The 22,786-nt window shown below is 41.7% G+C and overlaps 1 protein-coding gene across 1 annotated transcript; it reads left to right on the top strand.

Moving 5' to 3' along the window:
- Window positions 1–10,818: 10,818 nt before the first annotated feature.
- ogfrl1 (opioid growth factor receptor-like 1) lies at window positions 10,819–22,118 on the top strand. Its single transcript, XM_068727146.1, has 7 exons — window positions 10,819–11,134; window positions 12,666–12,752; window positions 12,854–12,932; window positions 13,207–13,285; window positions 15,659–15,725; window positions 16,283–16,428; window positions 17,954–22,118. The coding sequence occupies exons 1-7, from the start codon at window positions 10,949–10,951 to the stop codon at window positions 18,498–18,500; spliced, it is 1,191 nt and encodes a 396-aa protein (XP_068583247.1). The 5' UTR covers window positions 10,819–10,948; the 3' UTR covers window positions 18,501–22,118.
- The last annotated feature ends 668 nt before the right edge of the window (window positions 22,119–22,786 follow it).

Raw genomic sequence — 22,786 nt, 5'->3', positions numbered from 1 at the left:
TTACAATGTTTACTGAGGGAATAAATCAAGTGACAAGTAGGGTCATTTTCTCATAGACTGCTTTTTGCAACCAGGAGGAGTCGCACCCTGCTGGTCAGTAGAGATAATACAAGTTTTAAGACACTTCCGTTTCACTCTGCAAAACCGGCGATTGCCTGCCTGATTACAACACAGGGCCTGTGCACCACTGACAGTTACGTTGCTGCAGAGGTTTTGGGTTGTGTTCAGAGAGTCGGCATGAGAAGCGTGGAGCTGGCCTGATGCATTTGCTTCTACAGATGTGATCCACACTGGTGGCTACTCTGGTGGGGACACACGTTAAGGCGAGGGGGGGGGGGTTCTGGGGGTCCTTCCCCAGAAAATGTTAAGGCGTCAAACACTTAATTTCCTGCATTCTGGTGAATTTTTCTGTATCAATTTAATACAAATATAATGGAACATAATGCAGTAACGCTCTCAAGCATTCTTGATATGTTCCGTGCCCCAATCCTCTTGTCCCCCGTTTGGTTTACTGCCTCTGAAAGAGTCCGTGTATCCCAAACTGTAGTGTAATATATATGACCTATCACCTTACAGCTGTCTGTGTGTCTCACCCGGTCTTCTCTACCACTGAGACCTCGGAGTAATCCATCTTCAACCCCGACACCTGCCATTCTGTCTGAGCTGTAAAACCACTCAAGGAGACCGACTTATCGGTTTAATATTCTAATTCAAATATTAGACTAGAAGGCTTTTTTTTTCATTTCAAATTTGAATAATGACACCAAACCGGGCGTCTTCTATTTCAACTGCACACTCTGAGATTATTGCCATGGAAAAACTGAATCAATGGATTCCATTGCTCCACTATTTATTATTTATATATATATATATATAACTGCAACTTGAAGGATATAAGTTTTGCTGCACTTCAACTGTTTCTTTTTGACATCCTAAATATCTAATCCACATTTGATGGTATGAAATTGATCAAGGAATTGATATTGATTAAACAAACATGGGCCGGTGGCTCGTCCTCATTTGCTACCAGTTCATTTTTTCAGCCATTGCGGACAAACGATTTATCACGGGGGCGGCGTTCGCACCCGTAAGCCTTTAGTGTCTGTAAACAGGTCAGTGTGGACGGCAGCCTCATCTGTTTCACTGACACTTAGTCGCTAGCCGTGCGCCAGACTGTCGGCCTGAGGGATCAGCTGCTAGCGCGCTGCTACTTAAGAAGCTCCGGGGGAATAGCAAATAGGTGGGGGAAATGGAACAGAATGTGAATGTTGAAGTAGAAGTAGAGCGTGGAGCGGTTGGAAGGACGTTGCCAGAACACAAGTTTTTCAGCAGTGCTTTGCTTCACACACACACACACACACACACACACACACACACACACACACACATAAACACACAGCTGACTTGAGATCAGCTAGAGGTCCTAATTGCCGAAGCGGGGAGATTTTAGTTTTTTTCATAAACTGTAATCTGTGCTGATTGCTGATTGTTAATCCTAAATGACTCGACGCGGAGTTTCCCATATCGTGACACTCGTTTGTGATGATTTCTGCATGATGATAATGGTTCAGGTGTCGCTCAGTAGAGCAAAGACTCTTGCTTTCTTCTTCCCTCCTTTTCGTCACAAAGCCATAAATCATATGGTGGTGAGAATCAGACAGGAACAAGTTGAACTTGTTCTAAAATACTTGATCTGGACTATGAAAATAGATTTTATGTATTTTTTTGTCAGTTAATACTGTCATCGTTTGAGGACAATGGGACCGATCTATTCATTTCATTTTGGATTTTTATATTTAATCCCTGTTTAAGTCTTAATCAGTTTGTTGCAGGATTAACAAGGTTTATGCTTGAATTGTAATTCCTGTTCATTTTGAAGATTTTTTTTTTTCTGGTTCACGATTTCTTATTTTAATGATAAATAACAATTCGGTAAATTTATGTCTATGTATTTGTTTGTTACATTTTGTTTTACCCAAAGCCCAGGTATCGCTTTCGGCGTGGGGACTGAAAAAGTTGGATCGGTGCATCCCTCGTACATACACAACATACCAACATACATGTTAGTAATACAATTTAAAATTGTGTTGGTAATAAAGCATCAAGCAAGTACATTTTTTAACCAATTTGACAAAACAATCCCAGCTCACCGTCGCCTTACTCGCTTATTCGTGGAGCTTTCAACCGTAACATAAGCTATTAGAGGATGTTGTTTACTCAGTTGCCATGGTGATGGGGGAGGATGCCCTGACTCTGACAATTGATGAAATCATGACAGCTACTGAGCACGCATGTTAACAGATCCATCTCTGTAAAAACTGACCAAAATCCATTCACTGATGAAGATCATGTGATAGGGTTGAGATCCCAGGAAAAAGCAAGAAAATGGACCTTGAGTTGGAATTGTTTTTGTCAAATCTACTTATAATGTATACGAGGTTGAGTCATATTTGACTATTGACTTGCTCAGGTCTTTTCCTTGAAAATCCTTAATTGTGGTTTGATGTGTACTGGCTGACCTGTGTCCCGCGCTCACATCGCGTGTGACAGTCCCGACATCGTGACGTTTGGCGTGAGAGGGTCCAACACATGTATCACAGAGGCCATTTTTCAAGCGACATAACCTTGAGTGTGTTTGGCTTGGTGAACGAGTGGGCGGAGGAACGATGAGCGAACGAACAGGAGCTGCTGTCCACCCAGAGTGGGAGGTTGATTTATTTGAAGCGGTATGCACAACAGCAGACTGCAGAGAGTCTGGGGAACGACGTTCAGTTCGATGGGTTTTACCCAACGTTAATATGGTCTTCTGACCACCTGTCTGCTGTCCTTTTGTAGAAGGACACTGATGGGCCGTGATGGATTCCATTTTGTTTCAGGTTGCCAATTAACTACTGTATCAGCCGCCCGCTGTATCGGAGGGGAGGTCAGAGGAGACTAGTGAAGACTTAGTCTCCTCTCCTGCCACGGGTTTTATTTCTACCGACAAGACAAACAGCAGCACTGCAGCATCCATTGAGCCGAGTCAAAAGGGCACTCCTTCATTAGCTGAGGAATTGAATTCCAGCGAGAGGCTGGACGTAAGCGGGATAACATCATCACCATGATAATCTTTCATTTTGAGCCGTCTGAGGACATAGTTGACCCTTCGCTAAGACACCCCCGCTGCTACTCCGTTAAGCTGTCAGAGTCACGGAGCCCACACTGTCACTCACTGCACTCCCTGAATATACTGTATATTATCTCATTTTTGGAAATGTGAAAAGGGATTTCAGAGAAGCAAACAGAAGGGTCCACAATATGCGTTTGAAGAATGTATCCATGATGTCAAACTGATTCAGCAGTGAAAACGGGTTAAAAATGATAAAAGATAGAAGCTAAAGTGTTAACCACATCGCCTGGTGATTGATACAGAAGATAATGATAATAAAAAATAATTGTTACGATCAATAAAAAGGTACTAGTTAATGATGTGCTAACGTACTCTGCTAATGTTGGCGCCATAGGTTTTCCCGTAGAAACGTATATCTGCGTTAGAGGGGAGGTTCTCAGCGAAGGGTCAATAAAATAACTCACTTGTTAAAGGAACAGCGTCTCGTTATTTACATTAAGCAGTGACGGCCCGCTGCTGCAGACGATACTTCAATAAGCGTTGGCGAGCAATGTTTATAGAAGCTATGTATTAAAACATTCCTCCTATTCTCAGATGAGTTTGTTACATATTTTTGCAGAGGGACCATCTGGCGTTGTGCATGCCAGCGGTCATCAACAGGCCACCTCTAGGCGACGTTCCCTGTGACAGAGCTTTAGACCAACAAGAAAAAAAAATTTGACACTTAGGTTAATATACAGTAAGTAGTGGGTCAAAGAGACATGATGTATGAATGAATAAATAGATTAATTACTAGTCTTGTTTTGCAGTCTAGTGTAATGGTATGTAATCATTTTAACTCTTTTGAATCCCTTTATAAAAAGTTTCTCTGATGTCTTTAAAGCACATTTCCGTCTCACAAAACTGCCATAAAATTAAACATCAATATTATTTTCTTCTTTCACTCTTTGAATATTTTGACCAACTTCAGCCTGGATCATAACTATCAAATATTCCTGAAGTTTCAGAATTTTAACCCTTTAAATACCGCTGTAATTCTGAAAGAAAAATAAATAAAATGATTGTCTGTATACAACATGTTCCCTTCAACTGCTGTAAAAATACTATATATTAATATTGTTAACTTTCACTGATTCTTTTAACGGATCGTTTAACTTTCGTTCCGGATAACTAACCACCAAATATTCACTCATTCATTTCATGTTTGTTTACATAATGCTTCTGATTAGCAACAACAGTAGAAATTACAATGTCGAAGCCAGGTGTTCTAAATAGAAAACATGATATAATGATATGCATACTTTTATAATGGCCGAGAGATCAAACATTGTGGATTACACTGGTTTCAATGGAGACATTTTTGTCCTTCAGGGTGTGGATGTCTGTGTTGTGACTACACAGTTTATTGTAGACTTATTATAGGAGCTGAGGTTGAACTTCCAAAATAAATTGAAAAAAAAAAAAAAAAACTCTGACCCTTGCCAAAATTCCTGCCATATGCATTAACTAAGCCAATGATAAAATAAAGTATAAAACTGTCCCCAGTGAACCACAAGGAGTACATTTCCAATTAATATTGACTAGGTACAACAAAACCCTCCCCTCCCCTCCCCCCCCCCCCCACTGCTGCTGGAGCAAACACAGTGATTTACTGACTTTATCCCATAACAACCAATATCATTTCATGGATCACTTGGTTTGTGTGTCCGTAGAAAAGTGTTTAATCTATAAACATCTGTGACTCTCCGTCCTTTCCTTTTTAATCAGCTGAGAATGTGGGTTAGATTTTCACATCATTAGTGGACCAAACGTACGTTTAATTTGCGGCTGTTAGAGGAAACAGTACTTGGTTGTGCTAATAGGATTTATTCATGATTAATGCTCAATTTGTATTATTTATAGAATGTACTGTGCACCGAATTCTGCAGATCATACTGACACAGTGCTTTGTGGGTTTAGCATTAAGACAAATAGAATACGGCATATTGTAATATGGAGCAGGAGAATGTAAAATGTCTCTTTTTTTCCCCCTGAAGTTTCACACAGTTCATCCCACAGCCTCCGTGTGTGAAGCCAATGTTGAAGTGCCTTCAACTTGCATTCTCTCTAATGGCCATCAGGGGGCGACTCCTCCGGTGGCAAAAAGAAGTCTGGTTGTATAGAAGTCTAGTCTAAAATGACTCTACTTCTCACTTGATTTATTCCCTCAGTAAACATTGTAAACATGAGTTTATGGTCTCAAACTCTATGGTTTCAAGTCTTCTTCAATACAGCATGATGTTCATTTAGTACATTATGCTCCATTTAGAGTCAAAGAGACCATAAATAGGAGTATGCATTAGGGCGGGGCTACCTTGTGATTGACAGGTCGCTACATGTGCTGTATACTGCGTCTCTACGTCACTCCTCCGCAGTCCATATATGGTCACTTCTCTTCACTGGTTGCAAGTCCACAAACCAATGGGTGACTTCACAGCGACTTTGTCCACTACTTATATACAGGCTGTGGTTTTCTCCCACACATGTACACCCACACATACATCAGCTGAATACAGAGCCTGAGCCTCCATACCATATCAACACACACACACACACACACACACACACACACACACACACACACACACACACACACATACTGTATGGACATTATGGTTGGTTTCTCAGCATCAACTCAGGTAGCTAACATGCTGTTAATGGCAGCAGTGAATCCAAGTTAATCCCTGGAGAAACATAACAGCTTTTAACACACACACACACACACACACACACACACACACACACACACACACACACACACACACACACTGCTTAGAAGGCAGGGAATACTGAGCTGCCCATTTCACTTAGAGGCCTTTTCTCAGCAAGGTGCATGCTGCTAAAGTGCTGGCAGCTACAGCACTTTAGCAGCAGCCCCCAAGTGTGTGGAATGTGGACACTATTCATGAACGCGGTCAGACAGCCTGACAGTATTACAGTGGAAACACTGCTCCCTGGTGGTGAATATACGGTACAACAAAAGACGGAAGGAAAGAGGAGACTCCTAACAACTTTGGTCTTCAGCATCCATCTCTAGCTTTTGATCGTAGGTGTGCTTTCAACCGATCTCTAATGAAAGAGATGCGATTCACCCTGCTCAGTGTCCTGCCACTCTCAAATGATGCAGCGTCTTCGCTCTCGCTTTATCAGATGGAGTTACAGGCGCACACACAAAGGTTTCTCAGCGAAATCATGGCAATTATTGTAATAATTACTTATTTAGGGTTAATTCTGTACGTACACTTATGAACAGCACTTCAAAAATGTGATAGATGATTGGGAATGTCACAAATATATCATATTTGTCATGTGTTTTCACATATGTCACATAAAACAATACATTTTCAGATATTCATTTAAAATATGAATAACTAAAAATCACACATGCCCGTATCAAAATTACCATGTGACTTTTTTTGTAGCATTAAAACTGCAATGTTAAGTAATATTCACTCTCCTCTTTGCACTGTCTTCAGAAAAAAAACCCATCTGTTTCCTCTCGACGCTCCACAAACTGATCACAAACTCTGAACTGCAGAGAGACGGTTTTCCGGTGAGGCGTTAATATGTTAATATTTACAATTTCCAGCAACTTGCTAGAAAGAAATGCGGAAACTATGTAAAACAATGTAACAGGAAAACATGTCACAAAATACAAAAACTTTGGGACACCGGGTTACTAACAGATATACTAACAGCTGTTAGTATATCTTTTGAAAAGTCAATTTTTTTATCCATGTGTCAATTTCAGCTCATTACATGGATACATGTCTTTTCAAAATAAACTTCCGTCCTCACAGGAAACAAGTCAGTTAGGTTTAGGACAAGATTAAAACAACTACGGCCGTGACTGAAGCACACGAGCTACATGACAAAGAAATCAACGTTGACTTCTCGTTTCACATGAGGAGCTAGTTTCCTGGCTAGCAGATCGCTGGCTGGTGGACCCGTCCACCTCCTCTTCCAGCCGCCACGTGTGGGCTTTTTTTGGCGTCTTTATACTTCCTCGTCCATGATTACATGTAAAACAAATGAGATCATTTGGTGGGATACGTACGAATTACCGCGCGTTATTTTTTCCGTAGGTTGTAGCTCCAAACGCTGGATGGAGAACAGCCTGGTGTATTTGACACACTCCAGCGGTCTCTCTCTCGCTTGTGATACTTTTGCGTCACTTGTTTAGAGCATCGTGCATCCATGCTCTAAACGTACAAATTCATTTGTACGCCACGTCAAGGTTCAAGGTTCAAGGCATTCTCGTTGCGCGCAAAATCTCTTACAAATTGTCAGAAAAGACAGAACAGAGCAATAACACACGAGCCAAGTAAAGGACTGGTGTTGGTCTGTGCTGCTCTACTTTAACTCTCATGTGTTTAGCTTGTGGTCTTCTTTGTTTCGGAATCTGTATGAATGCATCCATTCAGATTCAGCTTCTGCCTGTTCTTCTTTACTCTCCCTTTAGTAGCCCTCTTCTCCTTTACACAAGCAGAATAGAATTAGATCACTGCTCATGATGTTCTCACAGCACTTATAAATACATCCTCTTCTTGCACTTCCTTTGAGTAAAATAGTACATGCTTATTCCTCATTTTGTTGGAGCCCTCATATATGCCGCCGGTGCCGCTTATGGAATCATCATCATTTCCACTAAGCACAAGTTATTCTCTAAAAAATGTTCCACAAAGAATGGCATGTTAGCATTTAGCAGACAGTTGAATTGCATTAATGTGGAGCTGAAACAATGAGTGGATTCTCAGAAAAATGAATCAGTGACTCTTTTGTTTGTTTTCAACATTAAAAAAAAAGTTCTGGTTCCAACTTCTTTCCTGTATATATTCTGTGACGGTAAACTGACTATCTGAAGACTTCAGACAAAACAATATGTCACATGGGGAATTAGGAAATAAAGATATGTGACATTTTCAGTCACACTTTTCTGACATAGACCAAACAAATGAGTAATTGAGAAAACACTAACCAGATTAACCATTAGTTGCGCCCATGATTTTTGACACTGGGTGTGTGTGTGTGTGTGTGTGTGTGTGTGTGTGTGTGTGTGTGTGTGCAGTGGAAGTGCACACTATCACTGTACAGCATGAGTTATAATTTGCCAATAAACGGTCTGTGGTGGTGTTTCCAGAGGCCATCAGGTTCGGAGTGAAAGCAATAAAAAAGCTTACTGGAGGAAAGCTCCTTTGTGGCGGACACAGTCTCGGAGTTAAAGTAAGGAGGTAAAGTCAACGGGGGAAAAAAAATGCGCTGTGCGGCGCGTGGCTTGGATTCAGATGAAACGTTGATACCGTCACCGGCTGTTCATCAATCCCTCAGATTAGGAAACACAATTTTTAAAAGCTGCCGGTGTTCACGTCTAATTCTGTCTTTTACTGTTCTGTACTAAACGGCTTTTCTCCAAACATTTCAAAGAGGATTTCTAGTCTGATACTTTGATGTCCACCTTTTGTTTTTGACAAATGTTTTTAAGGCACATTAAAAGGTACACATAGGCACTTGGAGATATTTCAAATAAAGATATCAGTGGCCTCCAACCCGGCCTTAAACACACCATTCACTCCCATTGTTTTTATAGAATAACGAAAAGCCTGCATGAACAAATACGAAGCGTCATGGGAGCTGCAGCTTTGTCGTAAAGGGTTCACTTTATTGAGCTGCTTCTGGTTTAGCTAGTATTTCACATGGAATGACTCATAATGTCACAGGGTTCACACAGATGTACTCACACTTCCCGTACTTTGCGGACGAGACAGAAACTAAGCCGTCCGCACCGTGGTGCGGAGTCTCGATTAGCTCATTTATTGGTTTCACTCGATTTGGACATTTCGCCGACTAAAGAGATGGCTGTGCCCTGACCTCTGTGACTCACTTTCAGCCGGATACATCAGAGTCACGTTTATGTCACAGGTGTCGCTCAGGCTGCCAAGAGCCCTGAAGTTCCCCGCTCCGGGGTGAGCCCTCTGAGGCTGGTCGACCTGAAGGCTCGACCGAACCAAAAATGCCGACAGAGGGTCGGATTTGTGTGTGTATGTGTGATTTTGAAGGTCGACACTAACTCTCATTTTAAAGTGCAGTTGCTTTGAACTTGTGCTGATATTCCAGTAGAATTTTACTTTCAATTCAATTCAATTTATTTGTATGAACCCGAATCAAAAATTGTTCCTCAGAGGACTTTACAATCCCTACAGCATTACATTACATTACATTACATTACATTATATTACATTACATTACATTACATTACGGTCATTTAGCAGACGCTTTTATCCAAAGCGACTTACAAAGACAAGTGACTTACAAAATACAGCATACGACATCCTTAGTTGTCGGACCATCACATCAGAAAAAGGACATTCCTGATCAGATAATTAAGGAAGTGACCAACAATGCCTCTACGGCAAAATTTAAAAAAAAAAACAGGAGCAAGTGTGAAACCCAACCCACATCATGTAATCCCCATTTCTTTATAAGAACTATTTCCTTAAATCACTCAATGGAATGCTTGAAATATGCTTACACATGGCCTCAATAAACAAAATAATTGTAAGTAAAGTAAAATGAGCAATAAGACGACAATTAACATGTTTCTTCCGTTTAGTTAAAACCATGATAAATTCAAAACATAGGTTGGATTGTCCAAAAGAAGAACCTTCACAGTTTCCCTTTGTTCCCGGAGTGACATTGATAATGTCAGGGAGGAGGATACAGTAACCGCCTCCTGTCCCGGTGTCACGTGATACAGTTCTGGTCCTGATGCTGCTGTTACGGGACTCTGTATGAGGAGCGATTAATGCCACAAAGCGACCTGGTGAGGAGGGAGGGATTTGTCAGTGACCTTGTGAACTATCAAATACTGGGTTACAAAATGGTGCCAGCGCCTTTAGAGGAGCAAAGCAACATACAATATGCATTCTACATATGAAATAAACGTTATTATTATCTCAAAATGTAGACACGCTGTTGTGTTTTTTATGTGTTGTAAATAAAAAATAAATAAACAAATCTAAAATATTGCCATGAAATGCAGCAGAGGCACTAAGTACAACCTTTATATTTACATGCATACATTTAATATGTGCAAAACATATTAAGTTTAAATCCAAGTGGATCAGGTCACCACAAGGACACATTAACAATTAACTTTGGAACCATAGACTGTATATAAGTAGTTGATTTAGTCATTGTGACGTCACCCATTGGTTTGTAGACTGCCGTTTTGAAGCCTTGACTTTGGCGATTTCACCATTATTTTCTCATAGACTTCTGTAGACGTCTTTATGCAACCAGAGGAGTCAAACCCTGCTGGTCAGTAGAGAGAATGTAAGTTTTAAGACACTCCCACATTGGCTTCACTCGGCATGGTAGCAAAATCCCACAGTGATACCGTATGACCGCTTTAACAAGCTAGACCAAAAATACAACATCATTTTTTTTTGGTGATTTAATTAGTTGACCATTGCTAGGCCTATACAACCATTTGGTGCTATTTCTGGCAACCATCAAGACAATTATTACCTATTCAGTTCAGAATTCAGGGTTTGTAGCTTTAAGAACTCATCCTGCTGCGTTGTGGCACTAATCACCCCTCATACATAGACGCACATCATCGCTGATCTGGAAATTCCCTTCTCTGCCATTTAAAAAGCTGCGCTCCGAGGGCAATGTGAGCCCAGCGGCACTGCCAACCAAGAAATACGAGTGTGTGGACAAAATTATGTAGTATTTTTTTTAAAAGTGCAAATACGAGGACAATAGAAGAGAGCGGGGGGTGTTTGCATGTTTTTTTAAATGGGAAATCTGTTGGGCAGCTGGCGTATCAAGGAGCCGAGTACCGTTGAGGAATGTGACTCGACGTGGGGGTCGGACTCCGAGAGCGACGAGCCGGCGGCTGAAGATGACAGCGGCATCTCCGGCTCCGCCAGCCCGGCGGAGAGCGACCGGGCCGCCGGAGACCCCGAGGATGCGTCCCCGCAGGTACAGTGAGGGGTTTTGTCTATAGCGTAGCATGTGATGACACTATCGGGGGGCTGGGGGGGCGGGGGGGGCAGAACCGGGACACGGTGCGGTAACATGTGCCACCGGCGGCGGATATTATTAACGAGGCCGGGACACAGAAAGGGCAACCGAGCAGCCCCGACTGCCGTGCTGCTGTGTCCCGTAGAGGCGAGCATCCAGCCTGCGCCAAACGTCATTCACAAAAACCGTCAGTTTTAGGCGACCTATGCTGTGTGAACTTCACTCACTTACTACGCCTCGTTGTTAATCCAGTGAGCAGCACTACATACTGTATGCTACACATGATTGTGTTAGTTATGTATCAAATATAGTCCCAGTCTGCTAGCTGGTTTATGAAGGAAATAAAGTATTATTATTATTAGTTATTAGGGCCTCATGCGTATTGGTCCCTCTGCCCGAATTATCATAATAGTTAGTTGGGTGGTTGTTGTCAGACTACTTCACACTGGTTCTGAATATATATATATATATATATATATATATATATATATATATATATATATATATATATATATATATATACAACAGGACTATTTGAGAAACTGTAATTTCCTGAATCATCCTTTGTTGGATATTGGTTGAATGAGGTTTGTCATTGATCTGTAAAGAGTATTCCTCAAAAGTTAGTATGCAGTTTTCAGATTGTAACGATCAGGATCAGGTAAAAAAAAACACACAAAAAAACCACAACCCACAAACATGGCTGTACAAATTAGGATACGTGACACAGAATATAGCTTGAATTACTGGGTGAAGCTGAAGAACAGAAGAGTTCTGGTGTAGTTAATAGACCTGTCCAGTATATGGTTTATATACTGTAGATATCGTCAGATATATAGGGAGGGCCATTGGAGAAGGAACTGAATCCATCGATCGCCCTGGGAACGCTTCTGGGATTACATTAAAATGGGAGATAGATCTAAATAGATTAGCTCTGTGTGATCCCGTTATCGGACTCACAAAATATGTATGACACGATTTCCATTTGTTTTTGCTTTGTTTTTTTGCTTTTTTTTTGGGGGGGGGGATTTAGTCATCATTATCTGTTTTTGCTGGATTTATGTACTGGAATCCAGCTTCATAATGTAAAGATAAATAAAATGTGATCCGGCATCCTGGATACTAAAATATATGTAGACCGTGTACCAAGCCTTTCTAAAGTAATACAAAAACACAAAATAAATAACAGGAGGAGGCCCAGCGGAGCACTGCGAGCCTTTCTGTCCAGTGGAAGTTAGCGTGACCCAGATTTGATTTGAGAATCACATCGAGATTCGAGCGTCCGTCTGTGACGATGGCACAGCGGCGGCGATGTGAATTGTCCTCCTTTGCTAGAAAGATATGGATGATGACAGCCGCCCGGACCTCTGAAAAGCAAAGGTGGTGCTTTTCGTTGAGCTGAATGGTGAGATGAGTGCTGGACGGAGTCTTGTTTCAGATCTGCATTTGAACCCAGTTTCTTTCCTTCTTTCTTGCTTTTGTTTCCCAGCTGACAGAATCTCCAGAGTCCGGTCCAAAGATGAAGAGGAGTTTCTACGCTGCCAGGGACCTCTACAAATACCGTCACAGCTACCCGGTACACACACACACACACACACACACACACACACACGCACGGATGTTGTCTATATATTGCTGACACCCACTGTGATTTCTTGGCTCTGTTTGTATTTGTAGAACTACAGGAAGACCCGCCTACCCAACGAGTACCGTAACTTGCGCTTCTACCTGAACAAGATCCCTCTAGTACCTGATGGTGAGATCTCTCACACACACACACACACACACACACACACTGCACGCATACCTCCTGCCATTATGGAGAGAGGAAATGTTGACTTTGGGCTCAGTGAGTTTTGTTTGGGTAAAGGTCATGTTTGACTGGGAAAGACCACCAGATTAGCGGACTGATCCAATATTTAAACACGCTTACACACACATATACACACACACACACACACACACCCACACATACACACACACACACTAGTAATGTGCGTGGCAGCTAATTAGCTCTTGTCTCTTCTCAGGCATCTACGTAGAGGAGATTCTGACTAAGTGGAGAGGCGACTATGACAAACTGGAGCACAATCACACCTACATTCAGTGGTGAGACATTTCCTCTTTTACCTTACATGTGATGGTACAAACTCCTCGGAAGTGACTGGATTGTTAATTGCATTGTATTATGAGACATGGTTTAGAATTGGAATTGCATATGGGAATTAGCAGATTTTGTGTTTGTTTAGCTTGTGTATCTTCACTTTTTAAGGACTAACCGTAGACTGTATATAAGAAGTGGACATAGTCACCGTGACGTGTCCCATTGGTGTGTGGCATATGCTTTCGAAGATGTTGCAATCTTGGTCTTAGTCGTCGCCATCTTGGATTTTGGCTGTCGCCATCTTTTGGGGTTTTTCAGCTGTCACCATCTTGGCTTTTGGCCATCTCCATTTTGTTTTTTTGCCCGTCCCCATCTTTATTTTTTGCCCGCCGCCATCTTTATTTTTTGCCCGCCGCCATCTTTATTTTTTGCACGCCGCCATCTTTATTTTTTGCCCGTCACCATCTTTATTTTTTGCCCGCCGCCATCTTTATTTTTTGCCCGTCATAATCTTTATTTTTTGCCTGTCGCCATCTTTATTTTTTGCACGCCGCCATCTTTATTTTTTGCCCGTCACCATCTTTATTTTTTGCCCGCCGCCATCTTTATTTTTTGCCCGCCGCCATCTTTATTTTTTGCACGCTGCCATCTTTATTTTTTGCCCGCCGCATCTTTATTTTTTGCACGCCGCCATCTTTATTCTTTGCCCGCCCCCATCTTTATTTTTGCACGCCTCCATCTTTATTCTTTGCCCGCAGCCATCTTTATTTTTTGCCTGCCACCATCTTTATTTTTTGCCCGCAGCCATCTTTATTTTTTGCCTGCCACCATCTTTATTTTTTGCCCGCAGCCATCTTTATTTTTTGCCCGCAGTCATCTTTATTTTTTGCACGCCACCATCTTTATTTTTTGCCCGCAGCCATCTTTATTTTTTGCCCGCAGTCATCTTTATTTTTTGCCTGCCACCATCTTTATTTTTTGCCCGCAGCCATCTTTATTTTTTGCCCGTAGTCATCTTTATTTTTTGCCCGCCGCCATCTTTATTTTTTGCACGCCGCCATCTTTATTCTTTGCCCGCCCCATCTTTATTTTTTGCATGCCTCCATCTTTATTCTTTGCACGCAGCCATCTTTATTTTTTGCCCGCCGCATCTTTATTTTTTGCACGCCGCCATCTTTATTCTTTGCCCGCCCCATCTTTATTTTTTGCATGCCTCCATCTTTATTCTTTGCACGCAGCCATCTTTATTTTTTGCCCGCCGCATCTTTATTTTTTGCACGCCGCCATCTTTATTCTTTGCCCGCCCCCATCTTTATTTTTTGCACGCCTCCATCTTTATTCTTTGCCCGCAGTCATCTTTATTTTTTGCCTGCCACCATCTTTATTTTTTGCCCGCAGCCATCTTTATTTTTTGCCCGCAGTCATCTTTATTTTTTGCACGCCGCCATCTTTATTTTTTGCACGCCACCATCTTTATTTTTTGCCCGCAGCCATCTTTATTTTTTGCCCGCAGTCATCTTTATTTTTTGCCCGCAGCCATCTTTATTTTTTGCCTGTCGCCATCTTTATTTTTTGCCCGCAGCCATCTTTATTTTTTGCCCGCAGTCATCTTTATTTTTTGCATGCCGCCATCTTTATTTTTTGCCCGCCACCATCTTTATTTTTTGCCCGCAGCCATCTTTAGTTTTTGCCCGCAGTCATCTTTATTTTTTGCCCGCAGCCATCTTTATTTTTTGCCCGCAGCCATCTTTATTTTTTGCCCGCAGCCATCTTTATTTTTTGCCCGCAGTCATCTTTATTTTTTGCACGCCGCCATCTTTATTTTTTGCACGCCACCATCTTTATTTTTTGCCCGCAGCCATCTTTATTTTTTGCCTGCAGTCATCTTTATTTTTTGCCTGCCACCATCTTTATTTTTTGCCCGCAGCCATCTTTATTTTTTGCCCGCAGTCATCTTTATTTTTTGCACGCCACCATCTTTATTTTTTGCCCGCAGCCATCTTTATTTTTTGCCCGCAGCCATCTTTATTTTTTGCCTGCCACCATCTTTATTTTTTGCCTGCCACCATCTTTATTTTTTGCCCGCAGCCATCTTTATTTTTTGCCCGCAGTCATCTTTATTTTTTGCACGCCGCCATCTTTACTTTTTACCTGCCACCATCTTGGCGTTTGCCTGTCGCCAACTGGGTTTGTTTTCTGTCCTTCACCGTCTTTTTTCTATTTTTTTTGCAACCCCGAGAGGAGAGAGCTAAGTACAACCAAAAACTGAATAAGAGATTTTGCGTCGAGGGTTCATGGCGTCTGCATTAGCAAATGAAACGAACACTTCTCTTTTCATTTGATGTTGACTTTCTCTTTATTCTTTTTCCTTGTGGCAGGCTGTTCCCATTAAGAGAACAAGGGCTCAACTTCTACGCACATGAACTGACTCAGGACGAGATCAAAGTAAGACACACAAGTACACACTGTATAGAGAGACTTGAGTGTTTGCCATGGCTGAGCGATAGAGTACATCTTGCATTCAACCATTGAATTAAAAACATTCCTTTGAACATGATGTTACATGATATTTTTTTCCTTTGAAACGACTTTGCACTGTAAGTTGATGCACTTAAGAAGGTTTGGTGCATTGCCTGTATAACGCAGTTACACAAGTCACTCAATTGGAACAACCAGGTTCTCAAAAAGAAAAAGAAAAAAGAAAGGCTTTGGGAAATATTCAGTGTGTTTTGACTGAATACATTTCAAATTGGCTTGAGCATTATTATTAATATCAACTTTGAGAACGCTAAACCACATGAATGTTTGTATCCCAAGTGTATTTCTTCCGCTGAAAGGAATTGAAACCATATTGTTAATGAGTGCAAATGTGTCTTTAAACAAATTCTGATGTGTTTTGGGTCCATCTGCACTCGGTTGCAAAATGCACGTTTAACGGCAAACAGGAAGCCATTGTTGTACCCGTCTGCTGGTCTCTGATCTGTCGTGTTTGACCCCGTCAGGAATTCCAAAGCACTCGGGAAGCCAAGCGGAGATTCCTGGCAGCCTATTCCCTCATGTTGGACTTCTACGGCGTCAAGCTGCTGGATAAGAGTGGGAATGTTGCTCGGGCTCCCAACTGGCAGGAGCGCTTCCAGCACCTTAATGAGTAAGCTCAAACACACACACACACACACACACATATAAAAACACTTCGCAGCAGTTTAAGGGTATAAAAGAGAATTTGTGCGAACTTCTGGCTCTGTTGCTTTTGTGCCCTCTGTAAAGGCAATTATTCTAATTCCCACGCAACTTAATTGTTGTTCTGTCAGCAGCCCATATGTGAACAGCATGTTTTCAGTCAACAAACAGATGGTTAAAGGATCATTTAAAGGGTTTCTTTCACATTCCATTTCGACAGCTTCACGGGCATTGAGTTTTCCTGCCAAATAACCAACCGAATGTCACACTTTTGGCTTTTTCTCCTCAGCGCTGCTGCTTTTAACCACCTCTAAACATTAGCATCCAAAGCTAATGGTTGCCATTATGCAAAACCATGTGAAAAAACAACAAATTCTCCGCCATAAAGCAGCTGCTCGGTACGATTGTATTCCCTTCTCTGGCTTTTAATACCACATTGAATATTCACAACAGCCTCTGGTTTCTAGATTGCTCTCAGGCAAGACAAACCATTAGAAACAAACGATTGTTAATAATGAGGGTGCTGAATCGGCAAAGATTTCAGAACTCAAGTTGATTGCAACACCGTTACTCATGCAGTGTTCATTTCAGTTTTGATTTCGGTCTGTTGCTGAAATTTAATATTTGCATGTTTTGAATTGTACAAATACTGAAGATGATTCAGTCTCGTGTTCCTCAGGGAAATATTAGTGTCATTTCCTTTGTGCATTTAACCCTCTAAAGCCTAGACATGTTTCTACAAAACATCAAATAACTTTGGAACCGTTTCGCGATAGAGACGAGCTTTAAAGTGTGTCTGAACCTTGAGATGATGAGTCTCGGTGTGTCATCATGGTAAAATGTATCCCAGTAGCAGGAACTTACCGCAGATGTCTGGATTTTTACTTTTCACAAAGAAAAAAGTTTGGTTTTTTTTTCAAATATGGTATGCTCACACAGTGATGTATGATTGTGACTTCACACTGCACCAGAAAGAAAGGGCAGGTTCCGCTGAATCATGTCACGTACGACACTTGATACTGACTGAAAGGAAAAGCTCAGAATTGGCAAAAATAGAAAACCATGTCCAGGCGTTTCTTTCTCTCTGTATGTTGTCCAATGTGGCTTTAGAGGGTTTCATTTTAATCTATTAAGCACTCGGAAGCTAGTCGTCCTCTTCAATGTGAGCAGTTACCATGGTTACAGGTGCCGTTCAGTTCAGTTCAACCAACTTGGGCTTGTGGAGTACACCGTTTTAGCAGTAAAACAAAAAAACGGTGTGAATGCAGGTAGTTGATTGGTTAATTCGTCCGTCTTTCACATTTAAATTTTCAAGAAAAAACTTTTAATTTAGTGGAAAAACATGTTTAACATCATTATACAGTTACATTTAATATGATGACATATCTCATCTATTACTGATAAAAGGTTGCTTTTATAAGACCGCTATCGGCCTTTTTCCGGGAGACATTTTGTCAAGTTATAGTAAGAAAGTCCTGCTTTGTTCTCTCAAGGTCCCAGCACAACTACCTGCGGATCACTCGCATCCTGAAGTCCCTGGGCGAGCTGGGCTACGAGGCCTTCAAGGCCCCGCTGGTCCGTCTGTTCCTGGAGGAGTCGCTGTGCCACAACACGCTTCCCAACATGCAGCACAGCGCCCTGGAGTACTTCGTCTACACCATCCGTCTGCCGGCCACCCGCCGACGCCTGCTGCGCTACGCCCGTCGGCACTACAGGCCCGCCCACGCCTTCCTCTGGGGGCCGCCGCCCAAAAGGCGAGGCGGCGGTGTTGGTGCCGATGGTGGTGGCGTGGGCGCTGGGAGCAGCGGGATCAGAGCGCCCGCTCCGACACCGGAGCACCAGTGGAGGGGTGAGGAGAGCACCGGCAGTAGCGGGATTATCGTGTCTTCCCATGATGCCGGGACTTGCCCGGACCTGGCCGGAGAAGGGCCGACGGGCTGCGCGGGACTCGGTTCTAGCGCGGCCGGACTGGAGGGAGCGCTGATGATGGCGGGAGCTAGAGGAGAGAGGAGCGAGCGCAATGAGATCGTTCCTTTGTAGGGGGTCCGGATTAGATTGTTATCTGGTGTTGGTGGCAGAAAACAAAACAGGTGTTTTTAAAAGTTCAAATGTTAAGGAGAAAAAAAAAAAAAGACACCAGAACGTTGTTTTTAAAAGTCATTGAAACGCATTTGTGGAATCAATTCAGGTTAAGGGCTTATCGTTAACAACTATGACATTATTTCTTTGCAGGTAAATCAGTTTGTACTGAATACTGGGTGGGGTTGAGGTTCTTGAGGAGGTGGGAGGTCGTGTCCTTGGCCAAGCGTAACTCGCTTTGGACCAAATCCCCATCGAACCCAATGGAGACCCAAACATGTGTCGCGAGGCTCTTTCCTCATCTAGGGCTGTGGTTACGAAAACAACTGAGACAGAAGATTGCCTTATTTGACGTTTTGGTCTGAAGCTGAAGACCATTTTAGAACCAAATGTTGCCGATGGGCGGGTTGGTCATTGCGATAGCTTTTGGCTAACAACACCGTTGCTGGAGCTCCACTGCAACAAGCCGGGCCGAGTTCACTTCGTAGTTTGTACAGGTGTTGTAAAGTGAGAATTATAATGTGAAAAGGAAGGTCAGGGAGAATTTGCCCCCCCCCCACCCCAAATCCTGTGAAAAGGACTTAAGGAAGAGTGAGAAAGTCAGGGGTGGACTAATTCGTCAAAAGCAATATTTTGAAAGCATATTTTTTTCTTTTAGATCGACTTGATATCCTCACTTTGTTGTTGGTGATAGCAGGCACAACTCAATATGTATCTGCTCTGCAAGTTTACTGTCTACAAGTTGAAGTTAGAAACAGTTATGAATAGAGAGGCTTTTAGTGACTCCTTACTTATGCCCTATTACGCAATAATGTATCTATCCGCCCTGCGATTCGGAACCGCTCCTAAATGTAGTTTTTACGTAATTCTGCTGACGAACAGACAAACAAACTGAAAACATAATGGAGGTGATAAGAACTGCCACGTAATGATACAACTCATTCTGTGAAGCCTATAACGGTGAAATACATTGAAGGGTGGGAGTCTCCGTGGCCTCACTTGAGTAACCTCAGACCTCAGATCTGTAATATAACTGCAGGCAGCTATTTCTTTTTGCCTGAAATCAAAAAAAATTTCCAGCTTTGGTGTTGAATCCGAAAATGCTTTAGCACAGTTAGCTTTAGATGGTTTCGGGTCCGGATTATCAGTAGTTCACTGAGACCAACAAGGCATGCAGGGACGATCAGTGAGTATTGAATTCCAACTGATCATTCCAGATTGAATAGCTCATTTGTTCCACTTTCTAATATGGTTGCTTGAATTTCATTAGTGGAATTGGTTGTGAAAAACAGCACAGAGCCAATCTTTCACTCAGCTGTTAATTACAATAGCAGAAAACCTCCAATATGGCCGCCACAGGGTGCGTAGTGTCGCCTACAAGTCCTTTATCTCAACTTAACAAGGCGATTGGATGTGGAGCTGTGACTGCAGTTGATGTGATCAAAAACCGGTCATGTGTGGTGTGTTGCACTTTTGTGTCTTCCTGGCGAAAGCGCTGTCGTTTTCCTCCAGGTCGTTGATTTAGAAACAGATCTACATTAATAGCGTACTGACGTCGGGAACTTGCCGCGTTATGAACATGATTGATTGTAGTCATTTGTCCTTGTTTTTAACCAGGCTACACATAGTAGGCGGTGATGCTGTTGACTATGACTGAGCGATACATTGCAATATTTCTGCCAAAATACCCCGATATCGATATAGCGACGATGTTGTAGAGTTGACCACTGCTTTTACAAAATACTTACACAATGAGATATTTGATAAGTGATCATCAGTAATGCGGATGACTAAGTGGGTCGAGGGCAAATAACAGAACAGCTAGAACAATCCGGTAATTTTAGAAAATAGCATCGCTTTACTGCAATGCAGCCTTTAAAACCAGGAAAAGACAACACGTGTGCAATATTTCGAAATCCAAAAAGGTAATACCCAGCCCATAACTCAATATTAATATAATATCAATATGTTGCCCAGCCCTACTGCTGACTTTATCCTACTGAATATGAGCTTGTACAGGTTCTAAGTGTGTGCAGCTGCTGATATTTTTGTCTGATTTTTAAAATTTTTAAATTGGTTCGTTTATATGCCAAACATATGGAAGCCCTGAGAGGTAAGTAGAAAAAAAACATTCTGAAAATCCATTTTCTCAGTCTGATCTAAATTACTTAATTTCCTGTGTTTATGACTTAAGAACAGGTAAACAATATTTTTGCCAGGGTAATCTAAGTATTCAGATTCAGATTCAACTTTATTGTCATTGCACAGAGTACAAGTACTAGGACAACGAAATGCAGTTTTAGCATCTAACCAGAAGTGCAAAAAGAAGCAGTAAAGGTGCAATGTGCTCGATAAATAACAGTATAGATAACACTACCAGATTCAAGTACCTGATGTTTTTAAAGGAACTATGCTGGCAAAAATGTTTTGAAATGATGAACATAAAAACAAAAAAAACAAAAAATTACACCAGACTTAGAAAATGATCAAAAATGTTTTCTTCTCATTTTTCCTTTTAGGGCTTCCGTACAAACACTCCCAACAAAAATAGAATTTCCCCTAGAGCTGTACACTACTGAGGGCGCAGGACTAAATTAAGAAGTAGAACGCAACAGTAACTCTCCGCCGATAGACCAATTCTTTTTTTAGGGTTAACAACTGCTCAAGGAAGTGAAGCAGATGTTACACTCACCTCTGACAAGTTGTTATGAAACACATCATCGCCCTCATCGTATCAGAGGTTGAGAGCGCCACCTCGCTTGTGCGTTCGTTTGCTAATCAAAGTGTGTCTCGCTGTCCAGTCAGCCAATAGCGACAGAAACCTACACAGACAAGTTAAGGCTATTTTGTTTGCAATAGATGAGGTATTAGTGAAATTATAAAGTCATGCGAGGTGCAAGACAGCAGTGATGCCTGTGATGGGGATTCAAACGCTTCTCCCTGACTTCCTGTCAGCTGTTCTTCCTGTTTATCGTTAGCTGACAACGTCTCGACATCGCTCCCCCAGCCAAGTTTATCTGATATAATTGTAAAGATAACTTTTCAGGTGATAACATGGGCTCACGTATCTGAATTTTTAGTATACTGTGTGTGTACATATATAGATGTACGAGTGTGTGTGTGTGTGTGTGTGTGTGTGTGTGTGTGTGTGTGTGTGTGTGTGTGTGTGTGTGTGTGTGTATCTGATATTCTTAAGTGCCTTTTTTGTATTTTTTATGTTGATCTGTATGCTGTAAGGACTGTCTTTCCCAACTGATTTCCTCTACATCCTGTTTTTTTGTACAGCATTTTGATAGTTACATTATTGTTTGCATTATAGTCATATACAGTATGAGTATGATTAATGTACAGTTACAGCAGGAATAAACCCAATAGGAGTTGGTGTAGAGGAGAAGGTTAACAATATATGATACTTGAAAATGTTTGTATCTGGCTTATTGATGAATATGTGATTGTTTCATAGATGAATATTCACTATGCTTGCTGGACATAGATGGGCCACAATAACTGGACATTTGCCCTAAAATGTGAACTTTGCCACACTTAACTCTAATAAAAAATGGGGATGTGGATTAAGAATGTTGTCTTCTGGAAGTGTTTAAAGAACTCGTGTGCATTCGTCAGGCGCAGAGCTGTTCTGGAGGTGGGAGTAATCTCATTGGTCGAGGTAAACAGAGCAGAAGAGCCACCGTTAGTTGTGACTAATGAGGTTTTAAAACCTTGCACTGACTGGAGAGCCACACTACATCTAGAGGCAGCTCCAGTGAAGCACCTTGTCCTGGTTGAGCTTGAACATACAGCAGATCTGTGTTGCTAAATTATAGAAAATAGGAACGTTTTTTTAATGAGTGAAGAAACTGAATAATTACGTGGCTAACGTTGACATCAACACAATGATAGTATATTAAGTATGCGTCGATAAGTCCTTCACATTAACTTTTTTTTAAACTTTAGTTTATTAAAAGGAACAGTTAAAAAAATTTAGAAAAAAATGCTTTTTTTGATGCGGTATAGCAGGGAGGCAATTAAGATAGGCTAGCATAAAGATTGGAACAGCTCTCAAACTTACGAATAAATATCTGCAAAGGTCAATGGTACCATGATTGCAACCTCCTTGTGACGCCCACACTTGTTGCGAAGAAATCGTAACAATTTAATTTTTGTATGAAATACAAAATGTGTTAGTTAGTGACCCTTAAAGGGCCATAGTAGGCAGCCTCCAGTGTTTATGCTAAGCTAGGCTAAGG

The sequence above is a fragment of the Cebidichthys violaceus genome, unplaced genomic scaffold, assembly GCF_023349555.1.
Source record: "Cebidichthys violaceus isolate CVI_PGR_0920_01 unplaced genomic scaffold, fCebVio1.0.p SCAF_10, whole genome shotgun sequence".
In the NCBI taxonomy this organism is placed as follows: domain Eukaryota; kingdom Metazoa; phylum Chordata; class Actinopteri; order Perciformes; family Stichaeidae; genus Cebidichthys; species Cebidichthys violaceus.
The sequence above is the reverse complement of the archived record's forward strand: the minus strand, read 5'-3'. Positions and strand labels throughout refer to the sequence as shown.

What these genes read in the sequence shown, in the direction of transcription:
- ogfrl1 (XM_068727146.1), top strand. Translation starts at nt 10,949, where the DNA reads ATGGGAAATCTGTTGGGCAGCTGGCGTATCAAGGAGCCGAGTACCGTT. An exon ending in CCGAGGATGCGTCCCCGCAG is followed by an intron (nt 11,135 to 12,665) that starts GTACAGTGAGGG and finishes TTTGTTTCCCAG; the next exon opens with CTGACAGAATCTCCAGAGTC. An exon ending in AATCACACCTACATTCAGTG is followed by an intron (nt 13,286 to 15,658) that starts GTGAGACATTTC and finishes TCCTTGTGGCAG; the next exon opens with GCTGTTCCCATTAAGAGAAC.